The sequence below is a fragment of the Carcharhinus amblyrhynchos genome, chromosome 21 (genome assembly GCF_965287045.1).
Source record: "Carcharhinus amblyrhynchos chromosome 21, sCarAmb.v2.hapA, whole genome shotgun sequence".
Lineage (NCBI taxonomy): Eukaryota > Metazoa > Chordata > Chondrichthyes > Carcharhiniformes > Carcharhinidae > Carcharhinus > Carcharhinus amblyrhynchos.
Genome location: NC_137344.1, coordinates 33,487,810 through 33,515,143, shown reverse-complemented (window position 1 = coordinate 33,515,143; position 27,334 = coordinate 33,487,810). Strand labels below are relative to the sequence as shown.

Genomic DNA, 27,334 nt, shown 5'->3' with positions numbered 1-27,334 from the left:
GTGGGTATACCTATACCATGGCAGTGCTTCAAGAAGACAGCTCACCATCACTGTCTCAAGGGCAATTCAGGAACTAATGCTGTCAAGCCATTGATGCTCACAGCTGTTCATGAATACAGGAGTGGATTACAAGAGCGAGGAAGTTAAGTCAAATCTTTATAAAACACTAGTTAGACCTCAGCTAGAGTATGGAGTCATAATCATAGAGCCATACAGTGCCGAAAAGGCCCTTCAGCAAGTCTGTACTGACAAAATCTACCACAAAAGTGGGCTAATCCCATTTACTTTTTTCAAATCTGGGCACCACACTTCAAAAAGGATGTTGAGCCCTTAAAAGGGGCCTTAGAAGAGATTTACTAGAATGGAATTGAGAATGAGGGACTTCAGTGATATGAGTTGAGGAACTGGGTTTTCTCTTTGGAGCAGAGAAGGCTTAAGACAGGTTTAATAAAAGTGTTGAAAATCGTGAGGGGTTTAGATCATCTGAATGAGGAGAAACTATTGGCAGGAGGGTAACCAGATTGAAGGTGAGGTAGGGAAAGATTTTTTAATGCAGCGAGTAGTTGTGAGTGCACTGCCTGAAATGGAGGTGGAAGCAGACTCGATTGCGATTTTTAAAAATGAACTGAATAAATATTTGAGTGGAAGATATTTTCAGAGGAAAGTGCAGAGTGGTGAGATTAATTAGGTAGATCAACCATGGAGCTAGCACCAGACCAAGGAGCTGAATGGCTGCCTTCCATCATTTCATGATTCTGCTATGTGAACTTGGGTAGCCCTAACTGTTTGGATTTCCACTGATTGATAGGCTCAATATTCCTTCAGTTCATTGCAGAGAATAGTTCTAAATTGGTGACAATTTCTGTGTATTGCGGGCTGACCAAGAAAATCATTACTTTTGCAAAATAAAACATGTATTTTTGTTTATTTTCAACACTCTTGTCTTAACAATTATTGACCTCAATTGTTAATTCTTTTGATTAAAGAATTCCCCCAAGCACATACTGCCCCATAAAACTACACACAAACACACACACACACACATAGCGTGTACCCCATCCAACTCCCCACCCTCTCACTCATACACACTGTACCCAGTACAACTCCCCACCCTCTCTCTCTTATACACACTGTACCCAGTATAACTCTCATTAAAAGATCCAGTGGTTTGCTGGTTATGAATTCCCTGAATGAAATGTTTCTGTTTTCTGACTTTTTTCCTTCCACAATGTTTGTGAGAGTTTGATCTTTGATGGTCCATTGTCATTGAGTCCTTGATTAAGCAGCTTCTCCTTGAGGCTGAGTCAAACCGGACTGTAGCGTGAATTCTCCAGTGCAGTAAGCAACGTGTGTGACTTTGTGTTGACGTCAGCAGCTGCTGAATCAGGTAATGCAATCTCGCTGCTGAGTTGAGGGCTATCGGGCATCGGGGGAGGCACAATTATAGAAAGGTTATATTGTAGAAAGTCCTAGGAATAATGTCTGATAGCTCATGAGGTAATTTATAGGCGGCCATGATGATGATTTACAAAGAACAAAGAAAATTACAGCACAGGAACAGGCCCTCCAGGCCTGTACCGACCATGTTGCCCGACTTAACTAAAATCTCCTACCCTTCTGGGAACCATATCCCTCTATTCCCATCTCATTCGTGTACTTGTCAAGATGCCCCTTAAAAGTCACTACTGCATCCATTTCCACTACCTCCCCTGGCAAGGAGTTCCTGGACCCATCACTCTGTGTTAAAAAATCTGCCTCGTGCATCTCTTTTAAACCTTGCCCCTCACAGACTTCTATCAGGTCTCCCCTCAACCTTCATCACTCCAGTGAGAACAAACAAAGTTTCTCCGACTTCTCCTCATAGCTAATTCCCTCCATACCAGCTAACATCCTGGTAAATCTTTTCTGTACCCTCTCCAAAGTCTCCACATCCTTCTGGTAGTGTGGCGGATGTGGACCCTGAGGACTTCCTATTGATTAACCCCGTAACCAGCAGGGAGGGAATCAGCCTCGGGATGAAGATAAGATTGACAGCAGTGTCCACCAACCACAAGCTGCATTTGAAGTCATTGGAAAACCACCAGTCAGTGCTGAGGAAGGTTGCAGGTGAGTTTGGTTGAGCATTTCATGTCCAACCAAGCTCCTCGTTGAAGAATCGCATCCTTGTGGCTCTGAGTGCAAAGAAAATGCCCCACAGTTCTGTACATTGGCTCGTCTAAAAACCAGCCTCTGGCTGAAAACATCTAGTTCGAATCCAGAACATAAATGAAAATAAGCAAGGCTTTTAAGTGGAATAAAAACAGAAAATGCTGTTAAATCTCAGCAGTTTTGGCGGCATTTGTGGAGAGACAAAGTCCGTATAACGCACCTTTCAAATCATATAGGCCCAAAATGTTTGCTGGAATTCTACTGCCTCGCCCACCTCAGAATCGGAGCAGGCAAGGGGCGAACAACGGAAGTGTCCGCTGACCTTGGATGGGAATTTCTGGTCTCGCTCGAGCAAGGCTGTCAAACTCTGCCCATTAACTCTTGTTATCCTCTCTCCACAGGGCCTGACTGAATATTTCCAGTATTTCTTGTTTTTATTTCAGATTTCTTGCATCTGCAGTATTTTACTTTTAAACCCATCAGGGAAAAAAACAGTTTGGACCTGTATTCTTATTTCACCATTTTACTGCTTTTGTCCCTCCTGGAAATGGAGGTTAGTTTTAGCATTACTCACTGCTGTGTGAAGTTCAAGTGGAATAGGGGATTCAGCACTGACCCTCCGACAGTGCGGCACTCCCTCAGCACTGACCCTCCGACAGTGCGGCACTCCCTCAGCACTGACCCTCCGACAGTGCGGCACTCCCTCAGCACTGACCCTCCGACAGTGCGGCACTCCCTCAGCACTGACCCTCCGACAGTGCGGCACTCCCTCAGCACTGACCCTCCGACAGTGCGGCACTCCCTCAGCACTGACCCTCCGACAGTGCGGCACTCCCTCAGCACTGACCCTCCGACAGTGCGGCACTCCCTCAGCACTGACCCTCCGACAGTGCGGCACTCCCTCAGCACTGACCCTCCGACAGTGCGGCACTCCCTCAGCACTGACCCTCCGACAGTGCGGCACTCCCTCAGCACTGACCCTCCGACAGTGCGGCACTCCCTCAGCACTGACCCTCCGACAGTGCGGCACTCCCTCAGCACTGACCCTCCGACAGTGCGGCACTCCCTCAGCACTGACCCTCCGACAGTGCGGCACTCCCTCAGCACTGACCCTCCGACAGTGCGGCACTCCCTCAGCACTGACCCTCCTCCGGCAATGGTTCGGAGGGTTCATTACGTTTAAGAGAATGTTGTAGAAATGTCATTGAATTGAGAGCCAGTGATTTACATCTGCTGTCTTCAGTAAGAAGGATGTCTTAAAGGATTGCTAACTCTGACCCCTCCACCAGACTCCTGCCATTGGTCACCCAACAAGTCAATCATCACAGAGCCCCACCTTCAAATGGTTTATCAATGTGTTCTTGTTTTGAGACTTGAAAGCCTGCTCACTCTGGCCAGATGTTTAAATACTGATGTTACTCTGTTCCCCCTGTATTTTGCAGCTTCTTCGTCATCTCCAAGGTTTAATCCGGATCTGGAGCAGGCCAGGCCCCACACCAGTGGTGAGGAGGAGTTGCAGTTACAGCTCGCACTGGCTATGAGCAGAGAGGAAGCGGAGAAGGCAACACAGGTAAAGCAATCATCAAGGCACAACTTCCTTTACCCAACATCAGTTAATACTTGACTGTTCCCAACCCACAGAATGTACACATCTACCACATTAATTGCTAGAGTATTATAATTATACACCCTGAATGATTAACAGGTCAACAGTCAGCCCTCAGAGTCAAAGGAATGGCAAGTCAGTACTGAGGGAGTGCCGCGCTGTCAGAGGGTCAGTACTGAGGGAGTGCCGCGCTGTCAGAGGGTCAGTACTGAGGGAGTGCCACATTGTGGGAGGGTAAGCACTTAAGGAGTGTCCCACTGTTGGAGGGTCAGTACTGAGAGTGTGCCGCACTGTCAGTCAGCACTTAGTGAGTGTTCCACTATAGGAGGGTCAGCACTGAGGGAACGCTGGTTGTTCAATACTGAGGATTTGCCACAGTGTTGGAGGGTCAGTACTGAAGGAGTGTTGCCCTGTCAGAGCTCCTGTTTTTCGGTTGAAGTGTTAAGCTTGGGCGTTTCCTGCTCTCTCAGGTGGATGGACAGATGTTATTTTGAAGGAGAGGGGGGTTATTCCCGGTGTCCTGGCCAATATTCATTCCTCAATTAATTTCACATCAACGATTATCAGTCAGCACCTTTTCAGCTATTGAGAGCACAACAATCAGAGAGAGAGAGTTGGCATTGACTGGTCACTGAAAAAGTTGGTACTGAGCGGTCAGTCAGTGTGAGAGGGAGCTGCACCGAACGGTCAGTCAGTGTGAGAGAGGGAGCTGCACCGAGCGGTCAGTCAGTGTGAGAGAGGGAGCTGCACCGAGCGGTCAGTCAGTGTGAGAGAGGGAGCTGCACCGAGCGGTCAGTCAGTGTGAGAGAGGGAGCTGCACCGAGCGGTCAGTCAGTGTGAGAGAGGGGAGCTGCACCGAGCGGTCAGTCAGTGTGAGAGAGGGAGCTGCACCGAGCGGTCAGTCAGTGCGAGAGAGGGAGCTGCACCGAGCGGTCAGTCAGTGTGAGAGAGGGAGCTGCACCGAGCAGTCAGTCAGTGTGAGAGAGGGAGCTGCACCGAGCGGTCAGTCAGTGTGAGAGAGGGAGCTGCACCGAGCGGTCAGTCAGTGTGAGAGAGGGAGCTGCACCGAGCGGTCATGATGTGGAGATGCCAGTGTTGGACTGGGGTAAACACAGTAAGAAGTCTTACAACACCAGGTTAAAGTCCAGCAGGTTTATTTGGTAGCAAACACCACAAGCACTCCGAAAGCTAGTAGCATTTGCTACCAAATAAACCTGTTGGACTTTAACCCGGTGTTGTAAGACTTCTTACTGAGCGGTCAGTCAGAGGGAGAGAGGGAGCTGGCCCTGAGCGGTCAGTCAGAGGGAGAGAGGGAGCTGGCCCTGAGCGGTCAGTCAGAGGGAGAGAGGGAGCTGGCCCTGAGCGGTCAGTCAGAGGGAGAGAGGGAGCTGGCCCTGAGCGGTCAGTCAGAGGGAGAGAGGGAGCTGGCCCTGAGCGGTCAGTCAGAGGGAGAGAGGGAGCTGGCCCTGAGCGGTCAGTCAGAGAGGGAGCTGGCCCTGAGCGGTCAGTCAGAGAGGGAGCTGGCCCTGAGCGGTCAGTCAGAGAGGGAGCTGGCCCTGAGCGGTCAGTCAGAGAGGGAGCTGGCCCTGAGCGGTCAGTCAGAGAGGGAGCTGGCCCTGAGCGGTCAGTCAGAGAGGGAGCTGGCCCTGAGCGGTCAGTCAGAGAGGGAGCTGGCCCTGAGCGGTCAGTCAGAGAGAGAGAGAGGGGGCTGGCCCTGAGCGGTCAGTCAGAGAGAGAGAGAGGGAGCTGGCCCTGAGCGGTCAGTCAGAGAGAGGGAGAGGGAGCTGGCCCTGAGCGGTCAGTCAGAGAGAGAGAGAGGGAGCTGGCCCTGAGCGGTCAGTCAGAGAGAGAGAGAGAGGGAGCTGGCCCTGAGCGGTCAGTCAGAGAGAGAGAGGGAGCTGGCCCTGAGCGGTCAGTCAGAGGGAGGGAGCTGGCCCTGAGCGGTCAGTCAGAGAGAGAGAGAGAGAGAGAGAGCTGGCCCTGAGCGGTCAGTCAGAGGGAGGGAGCTGGCCCTGAGCGGTCAGTCAGAGAGAGAGAGAGGGAGCTGGCCCTGAGCGGTCAGTCAGAGGGAGAGAGGGAGCTGGCCCTGAGCAGTCAGTCAGAGGGAGGGAGCCGTCACTCAGTTCCCTCTCTGACTAACTCGCCAGTGACAATCTCTCTCTCTCCCTCTTTCTCTTGCAGATTGCCATCTAGTGACTAAAGCTATAACTGCAGGGCACTACCATTCACTGGAATTTAATTTAACCTGTTATTTGAACTGTTAATAATGATGGTGTAACTTATTTCTTAATAAATTTAGGGATAATATTTGCATCAGCTTGTAAAAAAAGCTTAAATGTATAGAGTTTAGTACTGATATCCCCTTCCCCCTTTTTAATCTTATAGCGATGTATCCTTGCCACGATTCTTGCCCCTGTTTGAGAGACAGATTCATGAACAAGAGATATCTCATGGGAATAGTGGGTCTGACTTTAGGCCAACTCAGCTTTGATAAATTAATTCATTAAAACTTAATTCATTAGAAATATTCCTAGGGTTTGGATCAGCAACAGATCTTGCCCAGGTTACACACAAAGTTCCCTCTACACTGCCCCTATCAAACACTCCCAGGACAGGTAGAGCACTGGGTTAGATACAGAGTAAAGCTCTCTCTAAACTGCCCCCATTAAATATTCCCAGGACAGGTACAGCATGGGGTTAGATACAGAGTAAAGCTCCCTCTACACTGTCCCCATCAAACACTCCCAGGACAGGTATAGCCTGGGGTTAGATACAGAGTAAAGCTCCCTCTACGCTGTCCCCATCAAACACTCCCAGGACAGGTATAGCCTGGGGTTAGATACAGAGTAAAGCTCCCTCTACGCTGTCCCCATCAAATATTCCCAGGACGGGTACAGCACAGAGTTAGATACAGAATAAATCTCCCTCTACACTGTCCATGTTCATGACGAACAGGACCTGGAACCGAAGTTAAAGATCCCATGTGCCCACATAAAAAGCAAAAACTGAAAAAGGGTGCCAAAACCCTGGGAGAAGTGAGAGAGACAGAGTGGGGTTTATAAAAGAAACAAAGCTCCCAGTAAGGGAAGAAGACAGAATACAGTAGATGTGCCTCAAAATGTTTCATAGTGTAGAGGCATGCCATGACACATAAAAGATTTTCAATCACTGCCCTACACTGTCCTCATCAAAGCCAACAGGCAGGTAAAGGTGAGTGCAACTGTGATTACCTTTCAGTCTTATGGAGTCTGCTGCATTATTTATCTTCTGCCTGTTTAAATACACTATACTGCATCCTCACACATGGCTCACTTCTAACCATACCACTGTTAGTAAATGCTGATGTGCAACTGTGGGAAAGGGGGCTGCAGTTCCTGGTTTCCATATGCAATCCGGGTACATCAGGGTGTCCTATTGATGGAGTCCAGGACTCCAGTGAGTTTGCTGGCAGTGTTGGTGTGTGGACATTTGCTAACCAGGTATATCTCTGCCCTGATGCTAACAATAGCATGTGCCACTTGCTGCGGAGACTTGTGTATAGACTGACCTCCTGAACTGAGGATTCCAGAAGTTTCTCATAATCCCAATGAGGAAAGGGGGAGAGTGTGGAAAGGAAAGAATAATTTCACCTGTGATTGTCACTTTGTGGGATTTCACATTTTGCTCTCGAACTAATCGCTTGGGCACAACCTTGAGTAACTGATCATGGCATTAAAACAAATTGTGTTTCTTTAAAAATATTTTGAACACTTCTTTATTACATGTAGAACTTTTGGTATGGGATAATTGTTATTTGACTGACAGACAAGAATCATCCAATCAGATAACAGCATCTGCACATTTTCCAATTGGGGGTGGGGCTTCACAAGGATTGACATTCCAGGCAGCCAATGGCAGGTATGGATGGGCAGGGCAATTGGCAGCCAGAGATCATGTGACATCAAAGGCCAGTTGGCTTATTGTATGAAGGGATTCCATTGACATTAGCCTTTGTTCCAGTGCTGAGTCCATGATGTACTTGCTAACTCCAGCTTTTAATACCTTGTAGCAGCCAAGCACAGAGTCTGATGAAGAAATCCAGCTGCAGATTGCATTAAGTTTGAGCAAAGAGGAGAATGAGAAGGTAGTTTCTGCTCATTGAGCAAACTCACTAATTCTCTCACTGTGTCGCCTCGTTGTGTGTCCTGTGCGTTCAGCCTGTCTGCTGCAGCTACTCATTCACTAACAGTGGTGCACCTTTCTGCTCACTTTCTTGGGGGTAAAGGGGATTGAAGTGTCTTCATGTTGCATCCTTGGCTGACTCATAGCTTAACCATCTGTTGACATGTCTGGCTACCTGTACCAGCAGGCCACGAGAGACCACGGAACTTCAGGTTGGCATCTGTAGCGCTGTCTCTTTGACCTGATTCAATTATGAATGAATATGAACTTGGACCCGGAGAGATTTACCTTTATTAAACTAGACTTGGGCACAATGACAGATGCATTTCTGTACAGGTAGCTGAACCTGACGCTTAAGAGGTTGTTCTGAGTATAGCTTCATGAACTTTGACTTGAGTGATTACTCCAGTGTCCGTGTTCACTAGGATGGAGTCGCATGTCAATAATTAATATACGGGATTGTCTGGAGTCTATGAGGATGATTTTTAAACATCTCTCATCACAGCACATCAAGTGTTTTTAAAGGCCAGAAACTGGGCATGAAGTGATGAGTTAGGTTCATGGGTGTCAGTAACCCCTTCCCACCAAACCTGCTGTGTTCCCACATGATTCCTTCTCTTTCAAGAAGCAAGTGGGCCCTGTTTACATATGCAAATTTGGCTGAGTGGGTTGCTGGGGCAATTGGTGTCACCTCCCCTACTCAGCCAGACCTGGAGCCAAATCGTGGAGCTGAATCCTCGGCCAAACCTCTACAGGAATCCACTCTTGGGCCAGATCATTTGTTTCTCACCTTTGTTTTGTGAGTCAGAGTGGACTGAGATCTTACAGTCTCTGGGACTTCACAAAGAAACCTTAAAATCATAAGACCATTAGTGAATTGGGATCCCCACCCCATCCGTCCCCATCCTGCCACCCATTGCGAAAAACCAGCCCACCACTGGGAGTGAGGGGTGAGTGAACCAGGGGTAAAAGAGTGAGAGGTGAAAGAACAGAGAGTAGTCGTGGGGGTCATGCAGTGAGAGGTGGAGGTTCGGGAGCAAAAGGTGAGTGGTCAGCTGATAATGTGTCTGGTGTGATCAAGGAACAAAAGCTGAGTGAGTCGAGAGGTTAGAGAGTGAGAGATGCTACAAAGGCACTAGTTGGTGGGAGAGGCATTAAGAAGGCTTGAAAGGAATAAGGGGACTGATTGAAAGAATGATGAACTTGGAGAGGGATAGAGGTGGGGAAGGGACAGGACTGAAATTGCACGGTGATGGGGTTGGGATCAAAGATTTTCTCACAGAAAATGAAAAAAAATAGTACAGCACAGGAACAATCCCTTCAGCCCACCAAGTCGGTGCCAACACAGATACCTCTTTAATATTTCCTTGCTTCTACGTGACATGGTCCATATCCCTCTGTTCCTTGCCTATTCATGTATCTATCCAGATACCTCTTTGAAGGTTGTTACAGAATCTGCTTCCCATATGACGTCAGCTTCTGTGTTAGCCTGCCATGAAGAACGCTATTAAAAGCTTTACTAAAATCCATGTATACAACATCCACTGCCCTGCCCTGGTCAATTTTTCCTGCCACTTCCTTGAAGCACGACCTCCCCTTCACAAAACCATGCTGCCTATCACTAATATGCCTATCCTGTTCCAAATGTGAGTACATCCTATTCCTGTGAATCTTCTCCAATAATTTCCCTACCACTGATGTAAGACTCACAGGCCTGTAATTTCCCAGATTGTCTCTTCTACCCTTCTTAACAAAGTAACAATGTTAGCTACTCTCCAATCCTCACCTGTGGCTAAACAGGATACAGAGATTTTGGCCAAGGCCTCAGCAATTTCTTCTGTTGCCTCTCTCAGTATTCTGGAATAGACCCTATCTGGCCCTGGGGACTTGTCCACCTTAATGTTTTTCAAAACCTCCAATACCTCCTCCCTTTTTATCTCAACATGTCCTCGAATGTCAATATCCTCCTTCCTACATTCACCATTCACCACTTTCTTCTCCTTTGTGAATTCTGATGCAAAGTACTTGTTAAGGATCTCACCCACCTCATCATCCTCCACACACAAATTTTCTCCACTTTTCTTGAGTGGGCCTACCCTTTTCTTAGCTACCCTCTTCCTCCTTGTGTATACATAAAAAGCCTTGGGATTCTTCTTAATCCTGCCTGCCAAGGACATTTCATGGCCCCTTTTTGCCCTCCTAAATTCCTGTTTAAGCTCTTTCCTGCTATCTTCGTATTCTTTAACAGCCTTATCTGTTTTCAATTTCCTGAAATTTCTGTATGCCTCCTTTTTCTCTAAGCTCACAGTCTCTCTTGTCATCCAGGGTTCCTGAATCAAGCCATCTTTATCCTTCATTTTTACAGGGACACACTTGTGCTGAATTGTTAACAGATGACTTTTAAAAGATTCCTACATATGGGATCTGGTTTTACCCTCAATCGCCCCCAGTCTACATTCCCTAGCTCCTGCCTAATACTGTCTTGGTTAGCCTTCCCCCAGTTTAGTGCTTTCACTCTGAGACTACTTCTATCCTTTTCTACAAGTATCTTGAAAGTTATAGAACTGTGATCAATGTTCCCAAAATGTCTGCACTGTGAGACATCAATCATCTGTCCAGGCTCATTTGCCAGAACCAGGTCAAAGATAGCCCCTTCCTGAGTTGGACTATCTACATATTGCCTCAAGAAGCACTCTTGGATACACTGAACAAATGCTGCCCTAAGACTGTGGCACTAAGGGAATCCCAGTCAATGTTGGGGAAGTTAAAATCACCCATCACAACAATCCTGTTGTTTTTACATCTTCCCATAATCTGCTGACATATCAGTTCCTCCACTCTTGCTGGCTGTTGGGAAGTCTGTAGTACAACCCCAGTGTGATTGCACCGCTCTTGTTCCTGAGTTCTATCCATATGGCCTTACTGCATGATCCCACCAAAGTGTCCTCTGTTTAGCTGTGACATTCTCCCTAACCAATAAAGCAACACCCCTACCTCTTTTGTCACCCTCTCTATCTCACCTGAAGCATCTAAATCCTGGAGTGCTAAGCAGCCAGTCCTACTCTTCTTTCATCCAAGTCTTCGTAATTGCCCTAACATCATAGTTCCATGTAGCAATCCAAGCTTTTAAGTTCACCCACCTTACCTATCATGCTCCGCAGAATATCTGTTCTGTCATGTTTTGTACACTCTCCCTATGTTTTATTTCTCTTAGCGTTATGGGACCCATTCACTGAGTTCTCCACAGTCTCTGTACTGTGGCCCTTTTTGATTTCTGTCTTTGCTTTCTTTGCCTTCCACTTTTCCCCTTACTGCCTTTTGTTTCTGTCCCCACCTTACTTGAATGATTGTATAAATTATATAATATCAAAGAATAAAGGGGGAAAACTTAGAGGCACTGAAAATCTGAAATAAAAATAGAAAATGCTAAAGAGAGCTGCTCAGGCAGTATATGGAGAGAGAAACGGGTTGAGTGTTCCAGATTGCTGAAGTCTCAATAGCACTGTTCTAACGAAAGGTCAATGAGCTGAAACATTTAATGCTGTTTCTTCTTCAGATGCTGTCTGACCTGCTGAGTATTTCCAGCATTTTCTGTTATAATTTCAGAAAATGCTGGAAATGTGAGACGGCCTCCATGACACTAAAAATCCTGCACATTAATCTGGGATTACCTCCTTCCAGCTTCAGACTGAGTTGCTGTGTAATTCTGGTGTGTGCCATTTCTCAATGAGGCAGGTTGGTAACATCACCATCTACTTGCTGTATATGGTAAGGAGGATACTAACAGACTCAGGAAGTTGTAGATGATCTCGCACAGTGATTAGCACTGCTGCCTCACAGTGCCAGGGACCAGGTTCGATCCCGGCTTGGGTCACTGTCTGCATGGAGTTTGCATGTTCTCCCCATGTCTGCATGGGTTTCCGCTGGGTGCTCCAGTTTCCTCCCACAGTCTAAAAATGTCCTGGTTAGGTTGACTGGCCATGCTAAATTGCTCCTCAGTGTCAGGAGGATTAGTACAGTAAATATATGAGGTTACAGGGATAGGGCACGGGTCGGATTGTTGTCAGTGCAGCCTCGATGGGCCGAATGCCCTCTTTCTGCACTGCAGGGATTCTGTGTATTCTATGAAATGGGCAGATGTGCAACAGATGCAATTTTAATGCAGAAACGTGGCATGTATGGATTCGGAGAACAAGGCGTAACAACATTAACTAAACAGCGCAATTTTAAAGGGGATTCTGGAAACTAGGGGGAGGGGAGTATTTGTACATAAATCTTTAAAGGTGGCAGAAGGCTGTTTCAGATCAAATGGGATTCTTGGCTTTATACATGGAGGCTTGGGCTGGAATCCCCCCAGCCTCCACTCCAGGGGCAGGTTTCCACACTCCCACCAAGGTCAGTGGCCATCTTCATGGCTCATCTTTCCCCCGTGGTGGGGGTACACTCCGATGGAACCAGATGATCCCACTGACGGGAAAGGCTGGATAATCCTGTCCCTGTAGTACAAAAGCAAAGGAGTTGTAGTGAACCTTCAAGAAAAATGCTGGTTTTCCAATTACGAGCCCCACGCTGTCTCCCTCTCCTCTCCTCTGTGCTATTCCCTCATGCCCATTACTATTATTCCTTCTTAACTACTTTATCAACAGAACACACATTGTTGGCTAGGGCATTATTGTAAAGAGGGTTATGCAGTCGTTCTTGGGATTTTAATCTTCCTGTGAGTTGACAAGCCAAATTGGCAAAAGAATGGTGGGGGGCAAGGTCCTGGAATGTACGCAGGAGAATTTTTGAGAACAATTAGGTTCCATAAGAAACTAGGGAATAGGCTATTTTGGTTCCAGTATTGTGTAAAGAGACTGTGTTAATTATAAATCATATTGTATAAGATCCTCTAGGGAAGAACAACATGTTAGAATTTTATACTGAGTTTGAGAATACTGTGGTTAACTGTAAATCTGAAATTCGAGTTTTAAATTTAAGCAAAGCCAATTATAGAGGGTTGGGCTGAATTAGCAAAGATTGCAAAATTAGATTAATTTATGATGATAGATAAGAACTGGCAAGCATTTCAAAAAAAATTATTATTCTGAATAAGTGTACATTCCCTTGAGGAATAAAAATGCCAGGATTATAAAGGGGCCCAGCTATAGTTAACTAGAGAATTTCAGTACATTAGATTAAAAATCTTACAATTTTGCTAAACATATTCAGGAGCTGGTAATTCAGGAGTTTGTCAGGGTTTTAGAAATCTGCAGAAGAAAGAGGAGGAAGATCTTCCTCTTTAGAAAGAGGAGGAAGATCGAATGTCAGATTAAACTAGGAAGATATATTGAAAGGAACAGGTTTTAAGCACTTCTACAAGTTTGTAAAAAGAAAGAGATTACATGTACTTTGTATATGTACTCATAATAGAGGGGACAAACATGCAGAGGGTGTGGAGAGTCTGCAGAAGGATCTAGATAGGCTGGGCAAATGGGCCAGGAAATGGCAAATGGAATTTAATGTTGGCAAGTGTGAGGTGGTCCACTTTGGTAGGAATAATGGTAGGAAGGACTATTACTTACAGGGCGAAAAACTGCAGCAGGCGACGGTGCAGAGGGACCTCGGGGTCCTTGTGCATGAGTCGCAAAAACCCAGCCTGCAGGTGCAGCAGGTGGTCAGGAAGGCGAATGGGATGCTGGCCTTCATAGCGAGGGGGATTGAATATAAAAGTAGGGAGGCTTTGCTGCAGCTGTATAGGGCATTGGTGAGGCCGCAGCTGGAGTACTGTGTGCAGTTTTGGGCGCCGCACCTGCGCAAAGATATTTTGGCCTTGGAGGGAGTGCAGAGGAGGTTTACTAGGCTGATACCGGAGTTGAGGGGGTTGAGCTATGAGGAGAGGCTGAATAAACTAGGCTTGTACTCGTTAGAGTTTAGAAGAATGAGGGGAGATCTCATTGAGACATATAAGATGATGAATGGGATGGATAGGATAGAGGTGGAGAGACTCTTTCTGCTCAGAAAGGACAGTAGGACTAGGGGGCACAGCCTCAAGATAAAGGGGGGGCGGTTTAGAACGGAGTTGAGGAGGAACTTCTTCACTCAAAGGGTGGTGAATCTCTGGAATTCTCTGCCCGTTGAAGTGGTGGAGGCTGCCTCGCTAAATATTTTTAAGACGCGGGTTGATGGGTTTTTGATAAGAGAGGGGATTAAGGGTTATGGGGAGAAAGCGGGAAAGTGGAACTGAGCCACGACAGATCAGCCATAATCTTATTGAATGGCGGGGCAGGCTCGAAGGGCTAGATGGCCTACTCCTGCTCCTATTTCTTATGTTCTTATATTGGAATTGAGTGAAGAATTAAGTAATTAAAATGCGTAAAGAACTAGTCTTGGTGGAGCTGTTGGAATCAAGATGCAGTGGAACACAAGACAAAGGGAGTATCAATTAAAAGTGTCAAAAACTTTGCTAAATCTCTCCTGAGCTCCCAACTATCCCTGACCTATTTTGCTCCACCCAATCCACCCCATATAAACAGTGTAAAACCCAACACCATTCTCCCTCTCTTCAGCTGTGAAAAAGAGTCATAATGGACTTGAATCTAACTTTTTCTGCCTCCACAGATGCTGTCCAACCTGCTGAATCTTTCCAGCATGTCCATCTTTATTTCAGATTTCTAGCATCTGTGGTATTTTGCTTTTAGAGCAGTTAAGGATTTGGTTAAGAAGGTGTTAGATGGTAGTATAGTGTGGGAAAATGCAAAATTACACACTTTGGTAAGAAAAGGTGAGTGAGTAGTAACTGTTGAGATTAAGAATGATTTGGATTCCTTGTCCACAAATCAGGCAGGTACAGCAGGCAATAAGGAAAACAAAAGGTATTTTAGATTAGGTATTACATTGGAGTTGGAGTGTAAGAATAGATGGGGCTTTGGTGAGATAGCACCTGAAGTGATGTGTTGAGTTTTGAATCCTTACCTAAGGAACAAAGGTTTACTAGACTTGATGGCATAGTCGTTAGCACTGTTGCCTCACAGTGCCAGGGACCTGGGTTCAGTTCTAGCCTTGGTTGACTGTCTGTGTAGAGTTTGTATGTTTTCCCCATGTCTGCACGGGTTTCCTCCCACAGCCCAAAGATATGAAGATTAGATGGATTGGCTATGCTAAATTACTTCCCAATATGTGAAGGTTAGTGGGATAATGCGAGGGGTGACGGAGATAGGTGGCGCCTTGACCTGAGTAAGATACTCTACGAGAGAGTTAGTGCAGATATGATGGGCTGAATGGCCTCCTCCTCCACTGGAGGGATTCAGTGATTCCTAGGATGAGAGGGATTGTTGCATGAGGAGAGATTGAGCAGAATGAACCTATATTCTCTTGTGTTTAGAAGGATAGGGCTAATCAGCTTGAAACCTATGATATTCATAGGGGTCTTGATAGGATGGATGCTGAGAAGCTGGGGAACCTAGAACACAGTTTCAGGCTATTTAGGACTGCGATGAGGAGAAATTTCATCACAGAGCGTTTTGAGTATTTGAAAGTCTCCACCCACAGAGGTGCTTGGTCAGTGAGTTTATTCAAGGTTTTCGGGCACTAAGACAATCGAGGGATGTGAAAATTAAGACAGCTGTGTTTAGGTTAACCCCTTCGCCAGGAGTTATGGGCTTTCAGGTAAAGAATGTTCCAGTGCAGATGATCACTCTTTAGGCGACTTCCTTCTGTTTGTGTTTCTCATATTCTCAAGTTGGACCTTTGGCCCAACTTGTCCATGCTGCCCAGTTTTTACCATTAAACTAACCTCAATTGCCAGCATTTGGTCCATATCCTTCCGTACCAATATTACCCATGTAACTGTCTAAATGCTCTTTTAAAAGACAAAATTGTACCTGCCTTCACTACTACCTCTGGCAGCTTGTTCCAGACACCTACCACCCTCTGTGTGAAAAATTTGCTCCTCTGGACCCTTCTGTATCTTTCCCCTCTCACCTTAAACTTCTGACCATCATTACTCTCTACCTCTTCTACCTTAGCCAATTTCATTCCCAAATTACCATTGTTCCTTTAATCCCATGTGCTTCTATTTCCTAAATAAGTCTTTTATCTAATACTTTATCAAGTGCCTTTTGAAAGTCCATAAATATACACAACATCCACTGCATCACCTTCATCAGTTCACTCTGTTACTTTATCAAAGAACTCGATCAGATTATTCAGACATAATTTAACAACTTTATGCTTCCTATTCCCTATTAACCCATTCTTCCACAACTGAGAATTAATTTTGTCTTTGACAGTGGTCTCTTTAGGTTTCTGCAATGTTCAAACTATGTTAGGGGTTGTGGGTTTTAAACAAAAAAGAAAAAGATGTGGATTGCACACACATAGATTCAAACTAACAACAGCAAGGTTTATTCTTGGAGCTATTGCCTGTACAGAGTAGAAAATGAAACTAAACAGGAGTCTATGAAACACTTTAATGACATCACCATCAAATCATGTGACTGGCTCTTAAAGCAATCATACAACCACTTAAATATATAAGTTTCCCAGTATTCACATTAGATTGACTGACCTCTAGTTACCAGATTTATCCCTGTTCCCTCTTTCTGAATCTAGTGGAACATCTTGTGTGATTGGTATCACTCCCATGTCTAAGAAGGAGTGAGAGATTGAGGTTGGAGCTTTTGCTATCTCCACCCAAACTGCCCACAGCAGCAGAGGATTCAGCCCATCTGGCAACCTATTAATTTGAGTGACACCAGCCTAATTGCCAAATACTTTTAATTTTATTCTAACCAATATCTCCGCTTCCCCTTGGGTAAGTTTGTTTTCCAATTGGCCACGTAAGCCACTGCACCTGTAAGACGCCGGGTTTTTGGGGGGGGTGGGGGGGAGAGATTATGTGGTCAAACCTTCAGAATACGTCAATCAAAAGTTGACAACTTGAGAATAAAATGACACATGTTTCTGGGCTGGATATTTTGGTGCCAGTGACTCGTGGTGGTGGTGGAGTCGGTGTCAGGTAATTTGGTGGTGGCTGGATCAGTGCCTCTCTTCACTTGCCTCAGTCAGCTGAGCAAGCTCAGACCAGACCAGCATGAGACATCCTGTCACGTTCTGTGGTAACTGATTGAACTTTGTACTTGTTGATTCATTCAAAATCTTCACTCTGTAAGCAACAGTGCCACAGGGTGGTCTCACTAAAGCACTGACATCTCTGCCTCATGCAGGGTGGGTGTTGCAGAGCCTTTGTAGGAACACTGGGCATGTGAACCTTCTTGTTGACAATAAGTCTGCTTGATCCATGTTTATGATAGAATCTGTTGAAAAACTTGGAATATTTCTCGATGTCTCTTTTGCCTTTCTCACATGTAATGTAACCCGGGAAAGATTCCTTCTCCTATTTTGTAGGAACTGAGAGTGAGATCATCCGTTGATGAGGATGATGAGGAAGCAGATGAAAATCTTCAGAGAGCTCTGGAACAAAGTCGCAAAGAGACTGAAATAGCTGAGGGGAGAAAAGAGGTATAATTAAATGTCCCTGTGCTGAACTAGGTCTAGCTTTGTGAAAATACAATCACTGTCAGCCATGGCTCAGTTAGCAAAACACTCACCTCCAGGAGGTTCAAATCCCACTGCTGGCAATTGAGCTTGTGATCCAGGCTGAGAATCCTGTGCATTACTGACGGAGTGCCGCACTGTCAGAGGTTCAGTACTGAGAGCTGTACTGTCGGAGGGTCAGTACTGAGAGAGTGCTGCATTGCTGGCAGGTCAGTACTGAGAGAGTGCTGCATTGCTGGCAGGTCAGTACTGAGGGAGTGCCACACTGCCAGATGGTCAGTACTGAGGGAGCACTGCGCTGCCAGAGGATCAGTACCGAGGGAGTGCCGCTCTGCTGGAGGATCAGCACTAAGGGAGTGCCCTGCTGCCAGAGGGTCAGCACTGAGGGAGCGCAGACCCTCAGAGGTGCTCTATTTGAACGAGAGTTAAACCTAATGTCTATCTACCCTCTCGTGTCTCTGTAAAAGATTTTACCGGATTATTTCTCTACGTAAACTCAATAACTAAATGTTATAATTAAATCAGTGACTGTGATGAACTTTGGGATACTCCGAGAATGTAGAAATAGTTGTGATTCTGTTCAGTCTGGTAGCTTGCTAATGGTGTTCCAATAGTAACAGGTGCAGAAGCTGAGAGCCTGTATCCTATTCACTGTTACTGATCCACAGCCTTTCCTTTCCCTTCATTCTGAGGCTGCGTCTCTAGCTCTACACTTCCTGAGGGACCAGGCCCCTTCCAGTACATCACCTAGTACTGCAATGATGGCAGACAATTCCACATGTGAAGCATCACAGTCCTGAGGGACTATGTTTTAACCCCGATTTTCCTGGACTAGAAATTCAACCAGTGTTGCTGCACCTGATTGCTCCTCAGTGCACAGACGTTGATGCAGTCAAATTGTCTGCTAGCACGGAGAGTTGAGGTATGGGCTGTCTCCATTAACAACGTGGAAACTGGATCCCAATAGTGAATAAACTCCTTCCAGGAGAGGGTTGGGAGACATTGGAAAGAGAGAATATTTGGAATTGTTCAGTGCTGATTGTCCAGATCACTAACGGTTGTTTCATTCTCTGTCTAGTCCTCGTTGCATGAACTGGCTGATATCTTTGGGGCCCCAGTGACTGTGGCAGAAACCAGAGCTGATCCATGGGACACCTGCACTCATCCATGGAGGAGCAAAAACCTGGCCTCGCCTCCCTCCGCAGCCTGTCCCGACCTCTGGAACACTCTCGGTAAAGCTCTCCAATCATAACCTTAACGTCAGGTCAGCACTAGAATTTCCTCATCCCTCATCCCATCCCGCCTCCTCCCCGCGCGTGACCTCAGTGCTGCATACTGAGGTGTCCTGCTATCCTCACCTACATGCCAGAATATCCTGGCTGACGCCACATTCATAGGGTTAGAGTGTGTGTGGTGTATCTCAGTTGGTCTGAGATGTGTTGATAACTCTTGTGCGCCCCTTCTTCCCACATGAGGCTTGAGATTGTTTAACCAGATTCCCGAAGCATCGTGCCAGCACCAGCTCCTCCAGAATCCTGGCAAGAAGGCATTTCCAATGGGAATCTTTGGATCATGAGGAGGATGAGGAATATCTGTACATCTGTGCAGGGCTGAATGAGCACACTACAGCAAGGAATCCTTTTGGAAGTTGTGTGGACAGATAGTGGCTGAGGGTGGGATAACTCAAACCCATTAAACATTGGGCTGAAGTGCCAGCCTCTGGTCAGCTGCCTAGTGCCCCTCTAATCTTTCAGATAGGCACTAATCCAAAGCCCTGTCAGCCCTATGATTGACAGAGTAACAGATTCCTTGACATTATTTGGAGGGGTCCTGGCCAGTGTTTCAGCAGGACTTTCTGAGGGTGGGAAATTGGAATCTCTTCTTTCCCAGGTTCCAAAACATTTAGTATATAGCTCTTCCCCCTTCAGACTGATGGATCTAAAGGGATAAAAACAGAAAATTCTGGAAAATTTTAGCAGGACTGGCAGCGTCGGTGGAGAGAGAAATGGAATTCCAAAGGAGAGTCATGTTGGTCTCAAAACATTAATTCTCAAAGATTCGGTATGGGAGGAATGGGTTTGAATTCATGGGACATTGACACCAGTATTGGGGAAGAGGAGATCTGTTCCGATGGGATGGTCTTCATCTGAATTGTGCTGGGACCAGAGCCCTGGCGAATCGTATAACTAGGGCTGTAGATAGGGCTTTAAAGTAAATAATGGGGGGAAGGGTTCAATTGTCTGGAGAATTAAAAAATCAAAATTAAAGGAGAGGGTAGATGTGCAGGTTAATGAAGCTGAGGGCTGAGGAGAGGTCAGTAAAGTTTCCAGATCATGTAATAGAACAGAGTGTATAGAGGGTGGCAGGAATCTAATCTCAAGCAGAGCAAAAAAAGGTGACAAGTGTGAGTAGGCAGGTGGTCAATGCAGGACTGAGGGTATTGTACCTAAATGTGCACAGTGTATGGAACAAGGTAAATGAGCTTGTTGCGCACATTGAAATTGGCTGGTACACACGGAGATGTAGCTGCAAGGGGAACAGGACTGGGATCTAAATATCCAAGGATATGTGTTCTATCGAAAGGACAGGCAGATGAACAAAGGGAGTGGGGTTGCATTGTTAGTAAGGAATGAAGTTAAATTGATAGCAAGAAATGATATAGGATCAGAAGGCATAGAATTTCTGTAGGTAGAGTTGAGGAATCGAAAGGTAAAAAGATCCTGATGGGAGTTATGTACAGGCCCTAGCAATAGTCAGAATGTGGGGCAGAAAATAAATCAGGAGATAGAAAAGGCATATAAAAAAGGCAATATTACAATAATCATGGGGGACTTTAATATGCAGGTAGACTGGGAAAATCAGGTAGGTAGTAGATCCCAAGAAAAGGAATTTGTGGCATGTCTAAGAAATGGTTTTTGGAGCAGCTTATGACAGAGCCTTCTAGGGAACAAGCAATTCTGGATTTGGTGATGTGTAATGAGGCAGACTTGATTCAGGAACTTAAGGTGAAGGAACCCTTAAGGAGCAGTGACCACAATACGATAGAATTTATCCTGCAGTTTGAGAGGGAGAAACTGGAATCAGATACAATGATTATCCAATTAAATAAAGCTAACAACAAAGACATGAGGGAGGAGCTGGCCAGAGTTGATTGGAAAGGGAGACTAGCAGGGAAGACAGTGGAACAGCAATGGCAGGAGTTTTTGAGTGTTATTCAGGAGGCACAATAGAAATTCATTCCAAGGAGGAGAAAACATGTAAGGGGAGGACGAGGCATCCATGGCTGATGAGGGAAGACAAGGACAGCATAAAAGCAAAAGAAAAAGCATACATAGTGACAAGGATTAGTGGGAAGCCAGAGGATTGGGAAGCCTTTAACAGTGAGCAGAGGATAACTATAAAAGCAATAAGGGGGGAGAAGATGAAATATGAGTGTCAGCTAGCTAGTAATATAACAGAAGATTGGAAGAGTTTTGTTTTCAATATATAAAAGGTAAGAGAGAGGCAAGAAAAGCTATTAGACCACTGGAAAATGAGGCTAGAGAAGTAATAATAGGAAACAAAGCAATGGCAGAGGAACTGAATAGTTACTTTGCATCAGTCTTCATGGTGGAAGACACCAGTGGGATGCCAGAGTTCCAGGAGGGTCAGGGGGAACAGGTGAGTGCAGTGGTCATCACTAAGGAAAAGTTCTGGGAAACTGAAAGGTCTGAAGGTGGATAAATTGCCTGATCCGGATGGACTACACCCCAGAGTTCTAAAAGAGATAGCTGAGGAAATTGTGGAGGCATTGGTGATGATCTTTCAAGAATTATAGGAGACAGAGGGTATGAGAGGACTGGAAAGTAGCAAATGTAACACTGCTGTTTAAGAAGGGAGCAAAGCAGCAGATGGGAAATTATAGGCTGGTTAGCCTGACTTCAACCATTGGCAAGATTTTAGAGCCTGTTATTAAAGTTGAGATTGCAGAGTACTTGGAAGTGCATGATAAAATAGGACTGAGTCAGCATGGTTTTGTCAAGGGGAGGTCATGTCTGACAAAACTGTTAGAGCTCTTTTGAGGAGGTAACAAGGAAGTTAGATAAAGGAGAACCAGTGGATGTGATATATTTAGATTTCCAAAAGGCTTTTGACAAGGTGCCGCATAGGAGACTGTTAAATAAGTTAAGTGCCCATGGTGTTAAGAGTAAAATCCTGGCGTGGATAGAGGATTGGCTGACTGGCAGAAGGCAGAAGTGGGGATAAAAACGGGTCTTTTTCAGGACGGCAGCTAGTGACTCAGGTACTGGAATCACAACTTTTCACAATATACGTTAACAATTTGGAAGAAGGAACAGAAGGCACTGTTGCTAAGTTTGCAGATGGTACAAAGATATGTACAGGGACAGTTAGCATTGAGAAAGCAGGCAGGCTGCAGAAGGACTTGGACAGATTACGAGAGTGGACAAAGAAGTGGCAGATGGAATACAATGTGGGAAAATATGAGGTTATGCACTTTGGAAGGAGGAATGGAGGCATAGACTATTTTCTAAATGGGGAAATGCTCAGAAAATCAGAAACACAAAGGACTTGGGAGTCTTTGTTCAAGATTCCTATCAGCTGTCCAATAAATTTTAAGGCTCACCTGTCTTTTATGATGGAGCGATTGGGGATCTTCCATTAATGTCTGTATAATCTGTTGTATGTTTATTGATGTCTCCTTTTTACATCCACAGGCGATTCGGTCCACCTTGTTGGCCAACAAGGGGCATACACGCAGTGGGTCATGCGAGGGTTGCTCTTGGATGTTGCTTCAAGAGTTGCCTCGTGCTTCACGTCCATTAGTGTACGCTTAAACTGGACTAATTGACAGGCAACACGACAGCTCAGTGACTATCACTGTTTGCTGTGCAGTTACAGGGACCCGGGTCGGATCTCCGGCTTGGGTCGGTGTCTGTGGGAGTTTGCACATTCTCCCCGTGCTTGTGTGGGTTTTCTCCAGGTGCTCCGGTTTCCTCCCACACCCCAAAAACGCGCTTTTTGGCTGATTGGTGTCAATAAGTTGTCCCTAAATTGGATCTCCCTTAATCTGGCGCACGTATAATTCCCTAAATTTGCACCCCTTTATTGTGGAGTCCACTAGAGGTAGACAAAAGTCGTAGGTAGAAGAAAGACTTGAATAAGGCACTCACTGAGTGTTAAAATGGGCAGTGTGGGCTGAGTGGCCTAATTCTGCTCCTATGTCTTATGGTCTCTGTTTCTGTCTCCACAGATGCTGCCAGATCTGCTGAGATTTTCCAGCATTTTCTGTTTTGATTTCAGATTTCCAGCATCCACAGTAGTTTGTTTCTAGTTTTGTGAGATTAAAGATTTGACTACTCTCTTTCATACCATGCCTGAACAGAGGGTGATGGGGCTCCAGTCTGTATTTGACAAGATTGAGCACCATCAAGCTTCCCCCTCCTGATTTAAGGATCACATGCGTGCATGTGTCGGGGTAGTGAGGGGTGTTTATTGGGTACTTCACTACTGCAGGTAAATTTTACTCCAATAATTTATATTCTGCAGCTATCATGCACTCTGTTGTTTAACAGGACATTGTTTAAAATTTATTTATTAGTGTTACAAGCAAGCTTGCAACGAAGTCACTGTGAAAATCCCCTCATCGCCACACTCCAGTGCCTGCACGACTTTTGGATTGTGGGAGAGGAGAAAACTCATGCAGACACAGGGAGAATGTGCAGACTCCGCACAGACAGTGACCCAAGTGAGGAATTGAACCTGTGACCCCTGGCACTGTGAGGTAGCAGTGCTGACCACTGTGCCACCGTGCTGCCCAGTTTTTTAATAGGATGTCTGTTTTTTTCACAGGACATTGTGTTGCAGTTTTGATTGTGGCTTCAGACTCTGGAAACAAACTCAGTCTACGTTAGACTCTTGGCTGAGAGTCCAGTCCTGCTTCTAACTTATTGGCTGTTGTATGCATGTCAACGACCATACCATTTTTGGGTTTTATCAGGGAGGCTATTGCAGAGCCTGACTGAGACCAGAGGCACATTAGGTAACCTTCAAAATCTGTATGTCTGGATTGTCCTGGGGCCGATTGAGGTGGGGGGGGGAAATGTGGTGGCAGGAAGGGAAGTGAGTACTGTAAGAGCCAGAGACCCCCACTCAAAGCTGCACTGAATAGGGAGATACCTTCAACAAGTAGGAATCCTATCTCAATTGCACCAGTAACTGTGCCTCTAACTGAACGCTGACAGACTTTGTGTGATTTCCTTCAGGTACAAAAGCGTCTGTCCCGAATGCTGCAACCTCGTGGCCATCTTCAGACAGCAATGCTGCTGCCTCTCCACAGATGTGGGACACAGACCTCTGGGCCCAAACGTCTGGTACAGCAGCCACTACCCAGTCCAGTGTCGACCCATGGTTAACTGTGTCATCCAACAACACCTCTGGCGGTCTACCAGGTACCAATGTGCAAGCGAAACGGGGAGCAGCTTCCGGCTGACAATCCCCTGCCTGCTAACCAGCCGGCAAAACTCCTCAAGCTTATATACTCTCTAGCAGCCAGTAACATTGTAACAAAACCAAAATATTTCAGATGACTTTGCCTGTTACAGTACATTGAGGGGTAACACTACAGACTCACTCTCAGGATGTATTTTTATTCATGGGATGTGGGCATCGCTGGCAAGACCAACATTTATTGCCTATCTCGAATTGTCCTTGAACTGAGTGGCTTGTTAGGCCACATCAGAGTGCATTTATCAACCTCATTGCTGTAGCTCTGGAATCACATGTCAGTCAGACCAGGTAAGGATGGCAGATTTCCTTCCTTAAAGGACATTAGTGAACCAGATGGGTTTTTCCGACAATTGACAATGGTTTCATGGTCATCATTAGACTTTTTATTCAAATTTCTTCATCTCTTTGTGGGATTTGAACCCAGGTCCCCAGAGCATTAATAAGGTAGGCAGTAGAGCAGTGGTGTTGTCTCTGGATTATTAGTCCAGTGACCCAGGATAATATTCTGAGGACCAGGGTTGGAATCCTGTCATGGCAAATGGTAAGATTTGAATTCAATAAAAATGTGGGAGATTAAATGGAGACTCCTAACCCTGCATTCTTCACCTATTGCCGCACCAAACCTGGCATCATTCACCTGACTGAAAACAACTGTTCAGTTCTGGTATCACACCTGGGGAAGTTATATTTGTCATGGAGGGAATGTAGGACTAAAAGGATTAAAATTTGAGGACAGGTCACATAGACTTGGACTTAGTTTGTACCCCCTTGAGTTTAGAAAATTGATCAAATTAAAATGAAAAAGATTATCATAGAATCCCTCCAGTGCAAAAGGAGGCCATTCAGCCCATCAAGTCTACACCAACCACAATCCCACCCAACCCTATCCCCATAGCCCCATGCATTTACCCTAGCTAGTCCCCCTGACACTAAAGTGCAATTTAACATGGTCAATTCACCTAACCCACATATCTTTGGACTTGGTGGGGGGGGAACTGGAGCACCCGAAGAAAAGTCCACACAGATAGTGACCCAAGCCAGGAACTGAACCTGGGTTCCCGGCACTGTGAGGCAGCAGTGCTAACCGCTGTGCTACCATGCCGGTTAGAGAGAGAGAATTCATTTCCTCTGATTGGAGCCCTCAGCAAGGGGCACTATCTTAATTTTAGTGCTACACAATTCTGGAGGTAAACCTGGAAGGACATTTTCACGTGAAAGGTACTGGGTGAAATTCTGTCATCCAGGAGCAATTTGAGCTTTCAAGGATAAAGTGGATAGATTTTTGTTATATGGTGTGAAATAAAGGTGGATGAGGGCAGTTAAGGTTCATATCTATCATAATCTAACGGTACATTAACGGTGTGGTGGTATTTCACAGAAGTCCTACAGCCCATTAAGTCTGCACTGACTCTCTGACAGAGTATTTTCCCCAGACCACAACCCGCCTTATCCCTGTAACTGCACGTGTTTACCCCGCTAATCCCCTTAATCTAGATATCTTTTGGATACTAAGGGGCAATTTAGCATGGTCAATCCACCTGATCCTTGGACTGTGGGAGAAAACTTGAACATCCAGAGGAAATCCCACACAAGGAGAATGTGCAAACTCCATACAGACACCCAAGACTGGAATTGAACTGGGGCCCTGGCAATGTGAGGCAGCAGTGCTAACCACCGTGCCACCCGTATTGTCACTGAACTAGTAATCCAATGAGTCAAGATAATGCTTTGGGGACGCAGGTTCGAATCCCATCACCGCAGGTGGATAAATTTGAATTTGAAAAGAATCTGGAATTAAGAGTTAGAATGTGACCATGAAACTCCAGCTATTGACGATGTGACCCTGGAAATAGCCAAGCAAGCTACTCAGTTTAAAGGCAATTAGGGATGGGCAGTAAATGTTGGCCCTGCCAGTGATGCCCACATCCCGTGAATGAGTCTTTAATTTGAAATATTCATGTTTTCATTATGCTGATCAGGTTTTGAAAACTTTCTCAGCCTGCCACTTTCTAATTGAGTTTTTCACCTGGAGCCAATAGTGAGATTGGAGAGTCAAAGGGGGGGCCCAGGCTCTGATTGGGACAATAGTAAGATTGCAGAAATGGGGGAGGCACCAAATCCCTGAAGACATTTGAAACGAGAATGAAAATTTAAAAATGGAGGCTTTTGATGAACTGGGAGCCAGTGTAGGTCAGCAAACACAGGGCTGCTAAATGAACTGGATTTGGCAAGAGTTTGGATATAAAGAGCAGGGTTTTGGATATGATAATGTTTTATGGGGATGGAAGATAGGCCAGCCAGGAGAACTTTGAAGTTGTCGAATATGGAGGTTATGCCCTTAATGAGGGCAATTAAGGTTCATATCCTAGACAAACTAGAGGTAACACTTTGGATCTAAAAAGAGTTGAAAATAAGAGAGCCAGAGAGAGACTTGGGGATGAAGGCACAAAGATCATCTTAGTGTGATGGACAGATACAGAAAATACTCAAAAAGCTGAATGGAATCGAGGGCTTTCTATCTCAGAATAAAATTAATGATTCACTTTTCCTAAGTCCTGGTTAGACCTCACTTGGAGAACCAAGGACGAAATGCAACGTTGATTTACTAGAATGATATCTGCACTGCAAAGGGTTAAATTACAGGCAGAAGTTATACAAACTGGGGTTGCATTCCTGGAATTTAGACAGTTAAAGGTGATTTAATCAACGCTTTCAAGATATTAAAGAGGGTAGATGTTGAGAAACTTTTTGTGCTGGTTTAAGAGCCATAGTCTAAAAACTAGAACCAGATGTTTCAGGAATACATTTAGGAAAACACCTTCATGGTCCAAGTTTGTAATTCTCTTTGTCAAATGGCAATTGATTCTAGATCAGTTGTTAATGATTAAATTGATAGATTTTTGTTTATTGAAGGCATTGAGGGTAATGGACAGAAGCAGATTCATGGAGTTAGCCACAGAGCAGTATTAAATGTTGGCAAAGCCTCAAGTGGTTTAAATGGTTGATCCTTAGTCCTCTGTTCCTAAGGCCTGGATGAGCTTTAACAAAGATGGAGTTGGGTGATGTTATGGACGTGAATTAGACAAATGAAAGGATTAACAGCTGTACGAAGCTGTATAAAACAGTCACTAGGCCACAGCTGGAGTACTGTGTGTAGTTCTGGTTGCCATACAATAGGAAGGATATGATTGCTCTAGAAAGGGTGCAGGGGGAGATTCACCAGGATGTTGCCTGGGCTGGATCATTTGAGCTATGAAGAGAGGCTGGATAAACTGGGATTGCTTCCCTTAGAGCAGAGAAGGCTCGGCAGCGGGGGGGGATCCTCATCGAGGTGTACAAAATTAAGAGGGACATAGAAAGGGAGAAACTATTCCC

The 27,334-nt window shown here is 45.5% G+C and overlaps 1 protein-coding gene across 10 annotated transcripts in view; it reads left to right on the top strand.

Annotated features, from left to right (window-relative positions):
- The window catches only part of LOC145356347 (epsin-3-like), a 74,745-nt gene that overhangs the window by 43,656 nt on the left and 3,755 nt on the right, over positions 1-27,334 (top strand). For 8 of the 10 annotated variants that reach the window (XM_080208990.1, XM_080208984.1, XM_080208987.1 and 5 more), the window contains 5 exons: positions 3,591-3,718; positions 7,803-7,877; positions 17,303-17,416; positions 18,531-18,684; positions 23,716-23,901. In XM_080208990.1, coding sequence (XP_080065116.1) covers positions 3,591-3,718; positions 7,803-7,877; positions 17,303-17,416; positions 18,531-18,684; positions 23,716-23,901 — 657 coding nt within the window. The remainder of the gene's footprint in view (positions 1-3,590; positions 3,719-7,802; positions 7,878-17,302; positions 17,417-18,530; positions 18,685-23,715; positions 23,902-27,334) is intronic. The other 2 variants (XM_080208985.1, XM_080208986.1) reach the window with 2 other exon arrangements.